Genomic DNA, 13,184 nt, shown 5'->3' with positions numbered 1-13,184 from the left:
GTAATCGAGATATTCATCGAGGTGAACTGTTCGAAATACTTCCTCAACCGGTGTATTACTTGTTTCGTTAAAAAAAAAAATAAAACTTTCGTTTTGAATAACAAAGAGGCGTGGTCGCTTTCCACGTAGTCACGAAGAAAAGATGATCGTTTGAATTATGATGATCGTTTTGAAAAGAGTTCAAATGGTTTTACAGTAGATCGCGTCTCTTATGAAATGGAACTATTTTCCTGGAAATGAAGCGAAGCGAGGCGAGGAGGACAGGGAAAGAAAAAAGAAAAGAAAAGAAAAGAAAAGAAAACCATTTCAATCGTTACGAACTTTCCAATAATCTCAATATAATATATCTTTCTTCTAGTGTAGACTAAAAATAATAAATTCTTACCTTAAAGTTATAATTTCCTGGTCTACTTATCAATTGATAGATTGTATTATTTCTAGTGATTTCACATAGTTTTTTTTTATATTTATTTACTATACAATTGCATCAAGTTTTTATTCCTAATCATGTAAATTAATATTACTCATTATATTATTATTATAAAATATAACAAAATAATAGCATATATATATGCTTCTAATTATAATATTAAATTAAATTCACTTATATATTGAAAAATAAATTCATTCCAAAATTGTAATATAAATAACAATATAAAAAATAATTGGTATTTTTAATTAATTATTATAAATATAATTAATATAAATAATAATTTGTAATATAAATAATTGTGATATGAATGTTATGAAATAAATCATAAAATAAATTTTGTCAATTTTTATGTTCATGTAAATTAATATTACTCTCTGATTATATTATTATTATAAAATATAACAAAATAATAGAATATATATATATATATATATATATATATATATATGCTTCTAATTATAATATTAAATTAAATTCACTTATATATTGAAAAATAAATAGATTCCATAATTTACTTTGTAATATAAATAATTGTGATATTATATGAAATAAATCATAAAATAAATTTTGCCAATTTTATTTTGTTGTTCATTTGTCCATTGTAGTAATTACCTGTAGTTATATTCAAATATTGTTATCCATCGAATCATCTTCTCGAGTATAATAGTTTAACCAAGCGGTTAGAAAAAGTCTATAGGGAAAGGTGGAATGAAAGGATGAGAGAAGAAAAGTATGCCATTAAAATCGAATACTCACTGTCAGTCAGTGACCTACTAACAACACAACATCGTCTTCCTTCGAATAATACGATCTAGCAATAAGATAAATACACCTTTTTATGAACTTTTTATCGAAATCTTTGCTATTACTACTGTGAATCACAATGAGCAATCAGTGTGTACAAAATTAGAAATTATAATTTACCTGTTAACCTATTTGCTTAACAGCAGTTTACAAAAGCCAATTTTAAATTTCTATTTTTCAAATACATATTTGCTGTCTCTTTTAAAACACCATATTTGAAAAAAAGAAAGAAAAAAAAAGACTCTAATCGTAGATATATTTCGTGATCAATGATCGTTACAGTTTTTTTTAATTCGAGAATTACGTAATTGTAAAATACTGTGTCAATTAACAGTAACAGGATATTGAAATGCTAATAAACATTTTACTGATTAGATCGGCAAATTTGAATATTTAATATTCTACTTGAATATACATAAACCATTCGAGTCTCCGTAAAATTACGTATATATATTTATATACTTCGTCGAAGAACGAAAGTACTTTCGAAAACGTGTATTATCGGTTATAAGCAACGTGACTTCATGAATTTATTCCATACTTATCGCGTATGGTTAAATTTGAAATGAAATTCTTTAACGTAACGGAAATTATTTGGGATAATTTTCCATCAATTGTATTTCATTATAATTTTAAATAATTAAAATAAAAAAAAAACAGAATAAAAAAAAATTATACAGTGTAATTGCAAAAATAACAATCACCAAAATTTATGTGTAAAATATTAAACGACATTTTTTCGAACGAGTTAGTTGAATTTAACAACGATTAAAAAAAAAAAAAAAAAAAAGTAAAGTATAAGAAAAGAAATGTAATATTTTAAATTATATTATAAATTTTTAATTTAATAAAATAAAATTAAATTAATTAAATAAATTACTTAAATTTTAAATTATTATAAATAAATCCTAACGCGATATTACGATTATAAAAAAAATAATAAAATGCAACTTTTACAACTAGTAGGATATTAATCGAAATAACCGCTACATAACCGGCTCTTAGGTAAGAGAGCACGAGCATGACCCTTGATCGTAAGAAGGAACAACATATTAACATTCCCTTTTTCCAATGTAAAACTCACTATCTTGACTACTTTCTTTACCTATATATATTTCCCCTTCTCTCTTTCTCTCCTTCTTTGACATACGTAAAAGTGACAACGAGATTTAAAAAGAAGGACAGGGATAGAAATAGTTGCTAGAATCATGGATCGCGCATGACCACTTTGACATTCGAACTGTCTCTATCTATTTGCGTGTGTGTTTGTAACGAATCGTGTTTGGTCAAGATAGTTAAAAAGAGAGAGAGAGAGAGAGAAAGAGAGAGAGAGAAAGAAAGAATCAAAGGAGTGGGATTGGTTGGCTGAAAGAAACTGCAGAACTCGTTGAAAGCTGAATGAGTGAGAATGAGAGAGAGAGAGAGTGAAAGAGTGAGTGAGATGAAAATAGAAGAAACCAAAGAGGAAGGGGATAGCAAGTAAAAAAGTGGTAGTAAATGTATGACTGTATATTGTAGTTGGGTTCGGACTAAGAGGTGATATAAAGGCAATACGTTGCATTCACCTGGTTTAACTTACCTGGAAGATCGAAGATCGAACATCGACAAGAAGAAAAGCTCCTCAGAGCCTTACTGGCTAATCATACGACACCACACCACTCTCCAACCTCATGGTGAGTAAATTTTTATTATAAAAATTTGGTTATTATATTATATTAATTTTATGAATGAAAGATTGAAAATGAAAATTATTTGAATTGTATATATTACAAAAAAGAATTTATATTGTTAAATGTTTCTACTGATTGTAGTAATTAAATTGTATCGAATTATATATCAATGGAAATACATAATTGTTTAAAAAATTATATTAATTATTATATATATTTAAAAATGAATTAAAAATTTGTTCTATATGCTTGGTAAACGATATTTTCGAAAATTATAATTTGCATTTTTGTAAATTACCATTTTTGTAAATTAATTTCACGAAATTAAATATTTGAATATTAATTTTATTTTATAAAAATTATTGTTAATATGATGATATATTTATATTTTCCAAATACTTCTAAAAATTGAATATTTAAATATTAATTTTATTTTATAGATTTAATAATAATTAATTATTTATATTAATTTGTATCATCGATACCTTGGAAAAAGATTAGAATTTCTTTTTTTTTTTTTAATGGGTTTAGTTGATTTATCGTATACAAATATTTGTTTTTAAATTCATATCAGTGCACACGCTTAAATCTTTAATACTACTTTAATGCTAAGATACGATCTGTATATAATTATGTATATATGTATTATATAATGTGGAAGAACGTGTATACGAGCCACAGATGAGTAACAATTATGCTATTAGTGGGCGTGTGACAGGTGAATGATAAATGATATTTTTTTTAAAAACATCTCTTGTATGTTGAAATTATACATTGTCTTCTTGTTTGCATGTAAATATATGTTCATTACTTAACTAAGATAAAACTAAACGATAAAACGTTGAGGTGAAGAAAAGAGATAAAAGAAATAAAAGTTTATCTCATTGATTTGATGATTGAGAAATTAAATTCATTTTTTTTTCATTTTTCATTGTCAAACATTAATAATTGTATTTGATATCATTCTGTATTAATTAACTAGCTGACAGAACCGTTAGAGAAGGTTGTTTTTCAATTGGAAGTTATAATAATAATAAATAAAGGCATCTTCAACTAGTTTTCTGTTGACACCGAGTATAAATTTCCTTATTTAACATTAACGATGACTTATATTACAAACTTAATGAAATGTCGTTTATTTTAATCGATATTTCAAACAACAACAAAAATCATTCAAACTTTGATGAAAAAGTGTGCGTGATTTTTTTTAGCATTTTTGTTTAATCAAGGAAAACGAGTTTGTTATACGGAAACGTGTGTATACTTCGAGGACAACCTTGTCGTTTCCGCATAATAAATCGATAAGCACTATCTATAAAAAAAAAAGAATATAAAATCATAGACAAAATTTATAGAAAATGATATTCTACGAACGAGTTTACAGGAGCATGAATATTTTTATTTTTTAAGATCGTAAATAGTTCTTTTTCTTTTTCAAATATGAACATTAATACTTTTCAAGATAAAAAGCGAAAAGTATATATATATATTTTTTTTAATTTTTACAAAATAATCGAAGTTTAATTTAATGTAAATTTTCTATTAAAATCTTCAATTTGTTTGTTGGTTTAAAAAACACGAACTATACGTATTAGATTACTGTATATATATAGTTACACTATCGTCTAAGTGTGTACGATAATTCAATTATGGCAGATACATAGATATATGCATGTGATTCTTTTTAGATAATGCAAATTAGGACACCTTATTACGTTACGTAAAAATTTTCTTAATTGAATTATAAAATAAAAATCTTGTTCTGTTTCTATTTCAAAATTCAAATAGAATCAATTATGATATTTAAATAAATTATACTCGAACAATGTTTCATAAAATATTAATTTCTATTAAAAATAATAAACTCGATTAGTAATTAATTAAATTATCAATTTAGTTATGTGTTTTATATTTATAAATTTGATAATAGGATATTTCAACATTTCTTTGATTCGATAAACTTGAGAAAAACAATAAAAAAATCATTTATTTTTCTGAATTAAAGTTTATCCGAGTTCGTATAATTTAAAAGTCGCGTTTCCACCTTGAAACACGAGAAAGTGAAAGGTTTGTAAAAATGAAGTCTACATCGTGCAAGTATAATTAATTAAAACAAAAAGAAAATAATTAAATATGATAAAAGTCTAATTATATTCCGATAGAACACTTGAATAAATCGATAAAAATATAAAAATGTTGAATTAATTGACCGCGACACTTTGAAACGATAGTTCTCGTGTTATAAGCAAAAGTAGGATGTAAAAGTAGGATGCAAATGGAAACTCACAAAGTATAATAATATTATACCTCTCGAAAACTTTCCCTATAACTGATACCGGAAAGTAGAGTAAGTTTACTGCTGTGTTATCCTTAATTATTATTATTTATTTTCTTTCTTCATTACTTTTCTTTTTTTTTTTTCCTTATACACGTACTAATTTTGTATTTGCTTTGCGTGGCTGATCTAAAATTCAACGTATAATTATTAAATTTGTATTATTTTTTCTTTTTCCAGTTAATAATATACTAATTTTAGGTTTGCTTGAAAGCGTGACTGATGATATTAAGTTCTATTATTTTTTTTTAGTCGAATTTTTTTACCTTAATTACGATCGTTTTGTTAACAACTGATAATAAAAATGTCAATTTTATAAAAAACACGGTTGTTATAAGTAAACGCTTGTAAAATATACTTTAAAGTAAGGATTTCTTATTGAAGTTTTTATTCGTAATTTAAAAACATTAAAAATGCTTTGTGAATGTAATTGCAAATTGATTTTTAAATGTAACTTATAAAAAAGAAGAAAGAAAAAAAAATAAAGAAAAGCAGAAAAAAGAATTTCGTTAATTCGAATACAAGTAGGACGTGAAATAAGAAGGAGAAAAAAAAATTATATAGGTTTACTTTCTCCTTTAAACTTAGAGTTCGAAAGTGTCAGCAGTGGTGTGGTGATTGGTTGTGCCGAAAGAAGGAAATTTTTTATATTTTACAATCAAGTTTTGAGTTCGTTAGAGCAAAACGAATAAATTTAACCGATTTCTTGATTTTCTTGATAAGAATTACTAGTTTCTTTAAAAGAAATTTCCCTATTAGCATAAACTTTGTTACATATTTGATATAATATTCAATATTACGTTACATAAATTCTAATATTTGATGATATTAGATTATGTAATAACAATATTTGTATAATATATATATAATCATATTATAAATATGAATAATACATATATAAATAAAGTGAAAAATATTTCAATTATTTTTAACGTCAATTATAAATAATAAACGTGCATAAATTAAAATTATTTTATATTGAATATTAAATTAATTTAAATTAATTATTTAATATAAATATAATATATATTAATATTAATAAATAATAAATATATGTTAATATAAATATAATAATATATATATATATATATATATATATATATATATATATATATATATATATAGTATAAATTTTATTTAATTAGTATTAATCTGAAAGAAGAAAAAAAGAAGAAAGTTACCATAAGTAATTTTGAAAATAAAATGGTAAAGAAGAAGACGAATATTCTGATGACGAATCATCGTCGTGAAAGGTGAACGAAATAAAGAAGAGAATGAAAGACAAGAAGAAGAAAAGTAACCGCAAATGAATATGGCATCCAAAGTAAATGCCCGAAGCAGTGAAAGTCACAAACCGGATGAACTTTTGCTTACAAACGTCTCTCTCTTTCTCTTTCTGAGATTGCGTCGAGTATTTGACGAGTGGTTAAATCGTTGAAATGAAAGAAAGAAAGAAAGAAAAAAAACAAATGAGAAAGATATAATAGCGAGGAAACCAAATTAATCTCAAGATGAAAAGATTTAAAAAAATCATTGGTACTTGCGCCTACGTTGATAGTTTTATTACGCAACATATACTATACTGGAAATATGTGTTTCCATCTTATGAAAACTTTCGAAAAGCAACAAGATAATCGATCTATGTATAGAATATTTTATGAAACTTTGTAATTATTACTTCAAATTGTGTAATGTTTACGTAATTAATCGATTGGTCAAACATAATGTAACTTATCATCACTTGATTGCAATAATCGTTATTAAATATAAGAAAATATTTTAATGATAAATCATTTCTTTTTTTTATAATAAATTAATTCATTTAGAAATAGAAGAGAAAACATTAATAATAAATGTGTCATCATCTTTAGGTTGGTTGGGTCGGTGTTGGTAATGACAACTATCGTCGTATTGGCTAAGGACAAGGAGAATATGACTCTTCGATGACACCTAACATCATTAATTGGTCAAACAGTCAATTACATCAATATCATTGCTTTTCTTGCAATCTCAAGAAGTTATGACGTAAGTTTACATTTTTGTTTTTTATTATAGATTTCATATTCTTGTTTATTAACTACCAATTACGTAAATCCTAATCGAGAAAGTTTGATTGTTTGTTTGATTGATTAAATGTGATCATTTCTTTTTTTCTTTAGGATTACTTGGTCGAATTCCTATTCGAAGTATCGGTAAACACAATGGAAAAAATTACTCGTATCAAACCAGAATTTTTTACCACCCACTCTTCTGATGTATATAGATATACACATCAATTGTTTTTCACCGGATACAATAACACGAATCATCGAATTACTTATGAAAAAACAAATACTTGGTATAAATCAAATTGACGGTTGGAAACTAATCGTCAAATAGTTAATCCAGATTATAACAAGAATATGATCCATCTATTGTATTGATGTTGGAAATCAAGTTACGTTCTTCATACAAAATCTGAAAATATCATGAAAAGTATTACGTTTTACGAGTATCAATGGAATATGATGAACGTAAAATTATCTTCAGGATTTTCATCACGATCAAGACATCTTCCAGGGAGGTTCCTCGTCGAGTACCAATCAACGAATCAAATCTTAATTGTTTTTACAAAATTTTTAAAACGTTTTGTTAGATCATATCATTTTTTTGAATATTAATGCAATGATATAAATAGTATCAATTTAAATTGATTTTAAATTGTTCGGATGCAATGAAACAAAACAAAATAAACAAAAAATTGATTCGTTGACTGGTCACTCGGTTTCATCAAGAAATACTAAAATCGGCAAAATCTTCCTTTTCCTTTGCTTTATTTATCATTATTTTGAACTCTGACTGTTCCCGAAAAAAAAGAAATTGTTCTATCCAGATGAATCGTTTTTACTCGATTGGAACAGTTGAAACCTTCTCGACAAACCTAACGTTCTGTGATAGCCCTTTTCTCGCTTGTCTATCGATTATCAGGTGTATTTCGTAATTTAATCGATTCTTCTCTCTTTTATCGTTGAAACTACTTGATCCCTGATAAAAACGATCATCTACTATGATTTATAAAAAACAAAAGCTTTTGCTAAATAATTCTCAACTCTGTTACTATACCTATACTTTACCTATACTTCAATCTATTTTCTTTTCTTTTTTTATTTGTCTATAATCTCATTTACTTTTCTTTTTCTTGACCTGTCTTGCAAACACCATTTGTAAATTTTGTATGAAATTATTCTCAGCTCTCTTGCTATTCTTAAACTATGTCTATCTCTATTTTGATTTTTCTATTCTATTTCTATTCTTTGATATTTCTATTCTTTTGATATTTCTATTCTTTTCATTTCTTTCTTATTCTCTCTCTCTCTCTCTCTTTCTCTTTCTCGCTAAATTCTTTCTTTTCTATGCTAAAATTTGTTCAAATTTCTGTTTCATGTGCAGCCTCTCTCTTAACTTTTTCTTTATTTTCTCTCTACTAAGCTGTATGTATCTATTTACTTAATTACTTACTTATCTTATTTTATTTTCTATAAAGATCTCCACTTTGATTTCTTTTACTTTATCTTTCGTTGCCATCAACGTATCAGTATTATCAGATTCAAGATTTCTTAATTAATCTTGCAAATGTAAATTTTCATTTCAATATTATTTTCTATTTTCTATTTACATTTTCTTTCTCAACTTCTTTCTTCTTATTTCTTTCTTAGCTATATTTTTTATTTGTTTTTTTTTTTTTTAATGTAAAATTTTATTTGAAGATCTCTATGCGTTTATTCTTTACTTCTATGTATTAATTTGTTCATTGTATTATATAAACTTTTATTTCTTTACTACTGTACCTGAATACTATCACTTCGAATATATTAGGTCATTAAATATGAAATGTTTGATCATTTGGAATAAAATTATTCGAAATAATCGGACGTTTGATATTTAATCACCTAATATTTATCCTATTTGTTTTTTTCTAATTTACTTTTAAAATTTTCTATTAATTAATTTTATCGTCACGTCCATTCCTGATCTCGTTTCTATACTGTGTTCTTTCTCTACTGTCTTACTTATTTTTTTCTTTTTCTGTACATTATGTTTTTTCAAACTATTTTCTTAATACACACATTATAAATATAAAACTTCTACGAATACTCTAATTTCTTCTATTTTTCTGTCCTATCTATACATTTCTTCCTATTTCTTTCTAAAACTTTCTTAAAATAATATTTTCTCAACTCTGCACTGTATAATTTGTGAAATATTATTTCCATCCTTTATTCAATCTTTGATCTTTCTATTTCTATCTTCTAAATTAATTCTAATTTTTTATGCATCTCATAAACTATTGTTCTTACTTCTTCTTTCCCTTCATATCTATTTTCTTTTCTAACTATACTCAAAAATTTGTAAATATTTCTATCTTTCAATCTATCAATTTATTTTGTACAAAAATTTTCTTCTTTAATCTACAACTTTTATTTCATTCTATATGTTTCTTCATGTTCTTTTTTCTATATCTATATTCTTAATCTATTTTTCACACTTTACTTGCATATCTTTTAATTTGATCTCTTCTTTCTTCTTTCTGTTAAAATCTTCTCGTTATTTCTATTTTCTTGTTTTATTTTCATTTAAAATTCTATTCTCTCTTCTTCTACCTTTTTCTTTTTCTTGGTCTCTTTCTCTTTCTCTCTCTTTACATTTTTTCTTTTTCGTTTATTCTTGTTACTATCATCTTATTTTCTATCTCTTCTTTTACGTTTCTTTTTTCATCTACTCTTTCTAATCTTTTCTGATCTATTTACAAAAGTGCAATATCATTTTTAATCTATCACTCTGTATCTACATTTCAATACTTTTTTCTTCTTTCAATTAAAAACTGAATACTTGAACCATTACTTTCTTTCCTTTCACTTTAAATTTCTTCTATTTTCAAAAATCAATTCTTATTTTCTCTTTACATTTCTTTTTTCTTCTCTTTTCTATTCTTTTTCCTATCTTTCATCTTCTCTGTCACGATTTATGACTGTACGAAACTTAAATTGTGTGTTTTGTCACGTACATTTATAATATATCTAATATTTTCTTTAAAAAATATACCAAAAGAAAAAAAAACTACAATAAAAACAGACAAAAAAGAATCGATCATTTTCGTCGAGTATAATTTGATAAATCATATTTACTACTATTTACGATATCCTTTCTCTCTTTCTAGTCTACTTCTCCCACCTATGAATACTCACTCTGTACAAAATCAAAGCGAAACAAACAAAATATTGTTTTCTAATGCACTGTGATTATGATACGTTCTATCATTTATATGCAACTTACTATTTTTCGTATCACCTTTCGTCATAGCTTAACTATTGTACTATAGCATGTCATTTATCATTAGATATGTATCTGTCTATTTCTTTCTGATTTTATGACTACAAATGTTACTCTCAAATCTTTGTATACTAACTTGTATACATACTTGTTTAATATATGCGAAAAGAAATTTGTTATACAATACTTTTTCTTTTTTCTTTTCTTTTTTTTTCTTCTTCTTTTTAATAAAACATTCAGCCTTTCTTTTTAGATTTCTCGACTTATTCACTATCTCTTATTTTATTTTCTTGTATATATATTCTCTGCTATGATTAATTTCTTTGAAAAAAAAAAAAAGGAAAAAAAATAATAAAACACATATCGCTTTTTCTCTCTTTACTTGTTCACAAATTTATGTAAATATATTTATGTAAAAAAAAAAAAAGAAACTTATCCTATAACTATTATGTATCATTTTTCTTCGTCACTTCATCATTTTTGTGTCTTTGCTATCACGATTGTTAAGTTGACGAGAAGATTGTCAAATAAAAAAAGGAAATAATCAAATAATCAACTTATAAATAAAAATTGAATATTGTAAACTTGTCAAGTTAAAAAGCGATTTTAAGAATTTTCATTTTGTCAATATGCCTATGCGTGGCTGTGATCTATGACGCCGTTTAATTTCATTTAATGTAATTTATAAATTGTAAAGAATATTTTATTTTTATTTTCATTTCCAACAAATCTGTATCTTTTTCTTGTACAAACGATTGTTTTTGTTCCTTCTGCAAAAAAATAAAAAAAAGTAGAAACCAAAAGAAAAAAAAATTTCGAACGTTTATTTCAACATTTATTCCTTTCCTTAGAAGTATTTAAACTGTGTTTGAAATTGTTTTTTATTTTGCAATTTCTCAAAGAATAATAAAATAAACCAATTTTTAATTAAATGAAAATTCAATGTAATTACTATTTATCTTTTAAATATCTATTTTGAATAAAAATATAAAAGCATTATATATTAATTAGCAATTTGCAAACACAACAAAATTAATACGTGCCATTAATAATTTTTCAATAATATTCATCGAGATTTTTTGTAATTATTTATATTAATATTACATATTATGTAATATGTAAATAGATCCAACACTGTATTTAATGCAAATAATGCAATATAAAACTTTATTGATTTACCTAGTATAGGTAGCAGTGGAAAAAATATATTTATTGATTAGTTTTCTTTTTTTTTGTATTTGGAAATTTTAACGATAAATATTTATAAATATAATAAACTTTTTCTGAATATTAAAATATATATATTTAAAAAAATATATAAGATTGAACACTTCTATGTAAAATAATAAACTAAAATAAGTATTCGTGAGGAATTTTTTACACGAATTATATATATATATAATTTTCAATGATAATGTGTAAAAATTAATATGAATTGTTTAGTATTCTAAAACAAAAAATATTACTTTAAGAAATAACATTTTTTGTTTTAAATATTCAGTTCAACCGATTCGTTCATACGTGACTTGTATTTATCGAGAACTGGTTGAACTTCTTCCTTAATAAATTCGTGAACCTGTTCAGGAGCCCTACCAACGAAAGTCGAAGGATTTAACAAATCATCGATTGCACCAAGTATCGGAGTAAAGTATGGATCTTTTTTAATTCTTTCAATCAAATCATTGTCAAGACCGTGTTGTTTTACTTGTGCACCAGCTTCTTGAGATAAAACTCGAATTTTTTCATGGCATACCTGAAGCAAGACAATAATTTAATTTAATAAATAATTTAAACAAAACAAAATAAGAAAATGTTTTATACAAAGAAGAATCAAATTTTACTTGTCTATCACCGCCTGCTTTAACCATAGCCATTATAATATTTTCCGAACACATGAAAGGTAATTCTTGAGCCACATGTTTTGCAATGACCTTGGGATAAACAACCAAACCTTCGGTGATATTTTGCAAAGTAATAAGAACAACGTCCGCCGATAAGAATGCTTCTGAAAGTGTAATCCTACGATTGGCTGAATCGTCCAATGTTCTTTCCATCCACTGTACAGATGCAGTTTGAAGAGTATTATTAAACAACGTCATCAAATGACGTGCAATGCTGCAACATCTTTCGGAACGCATTGGATTCCTTTTATAAGGCATGGCACTTGATCCTATCTGTGTCTTCTCGAATGGTTCTTCTAATTCTTTCATATTAGCCAATAATCTGATGTCCGTACAAATCTTAAAACAAAAACACGTTTTAATATTGCAAAAGACATTAATTTGTTTTAATTATAGAAGTGTGGTCTTTTTTTGTGTACCTTGTGAACGGTAGAACCTAAGGAACTTAAAACATTCAAACATTCTACGTCTACTTTTCTACTATAAGTTTGTCCTGTAACAGAATAATGCTTCTCGAATCCAGCCATTTGTGTTACTAGTGCATCCAATTGTTTTACTTTTTCACTATCACCTAAAAATTGATACAATAGCGTTAACGTTATATAATAACTAATAATAAATAAATTCAATAATATATACAATATAAAAATAAATAAATTGTTAATTATTCTATTCACAAACTTTCTTAATTTTAAATATAAATATTGACAATAATAAATAAATAATATATT

General features: G+C 25.0%; 1 protein-coding gene and 1 long non-coding RNA gene across 2 annotated transcripts in view; one reads left to right on the top strand and one right to left on the bottom strand.

Annotated features, from left to right (window-relative positions):
* The first annotated feature begins 2,751 nt into the window (after positions 1-2,751).
* LOC107068336 (uncharacterized) lies at positions 2,752-9,363 on the top strand. Its single transcript, XR_001475992.2, has 3 exons — positions 2,752-2,910; positions 7,114-7,267; positions 7,402-9,363. It is a non-coding gene; the product is annotated as an uncharacterized LOC107068336 (long non-coding RNA).
* The window catches only part of Adsl (adenylosuccinate lyase), a 30,622-nt gene continuing 26,729 nt past the window's right edge, over positions 9,292-13,184 (bottom strand). The window contains exons 4-6 of the mRNA XM_015324776.2: positions 12,873-13,024; positions 12,394-12,792; positions 9,292-12,305 (exon numbers count right to left, since the gene is read on the bottom strand). Of these exons, the coding sequence (XP_015180262.2) occupies positions 12,042-12,305; positions 12,394-12,792; positions 12,873-13,024 (815 nt within the window). The 3' untranslated portion in view covers positions 9,292-12,041. The remainder of the gene's footprint in view (positions 12,306-12,393; positions 12,793-12,872; positions 13,025-13,184) is intronic.

This window comes from Polistes dominula, unplaced genomic scaffold (assembly GCF_049000335.1).
Source record: "Polistes dominula isolate Pdom_NZ unplaced genomic scaffold, Pdom_raw_medaka contig_12, whole genome shotgun sequence".
In the NCBI taxonomy this organism is placed as follows: Eukaryota; Metazoa; Arthropoda; class Insecta; order Hymenoptera; family Vespidae; genus Polistes; species Polistes dominula.
Note: the sequence above shows the minus strand (reverse complement) of the source record. Positions and strands in the feature narration are given on the sequence as shown.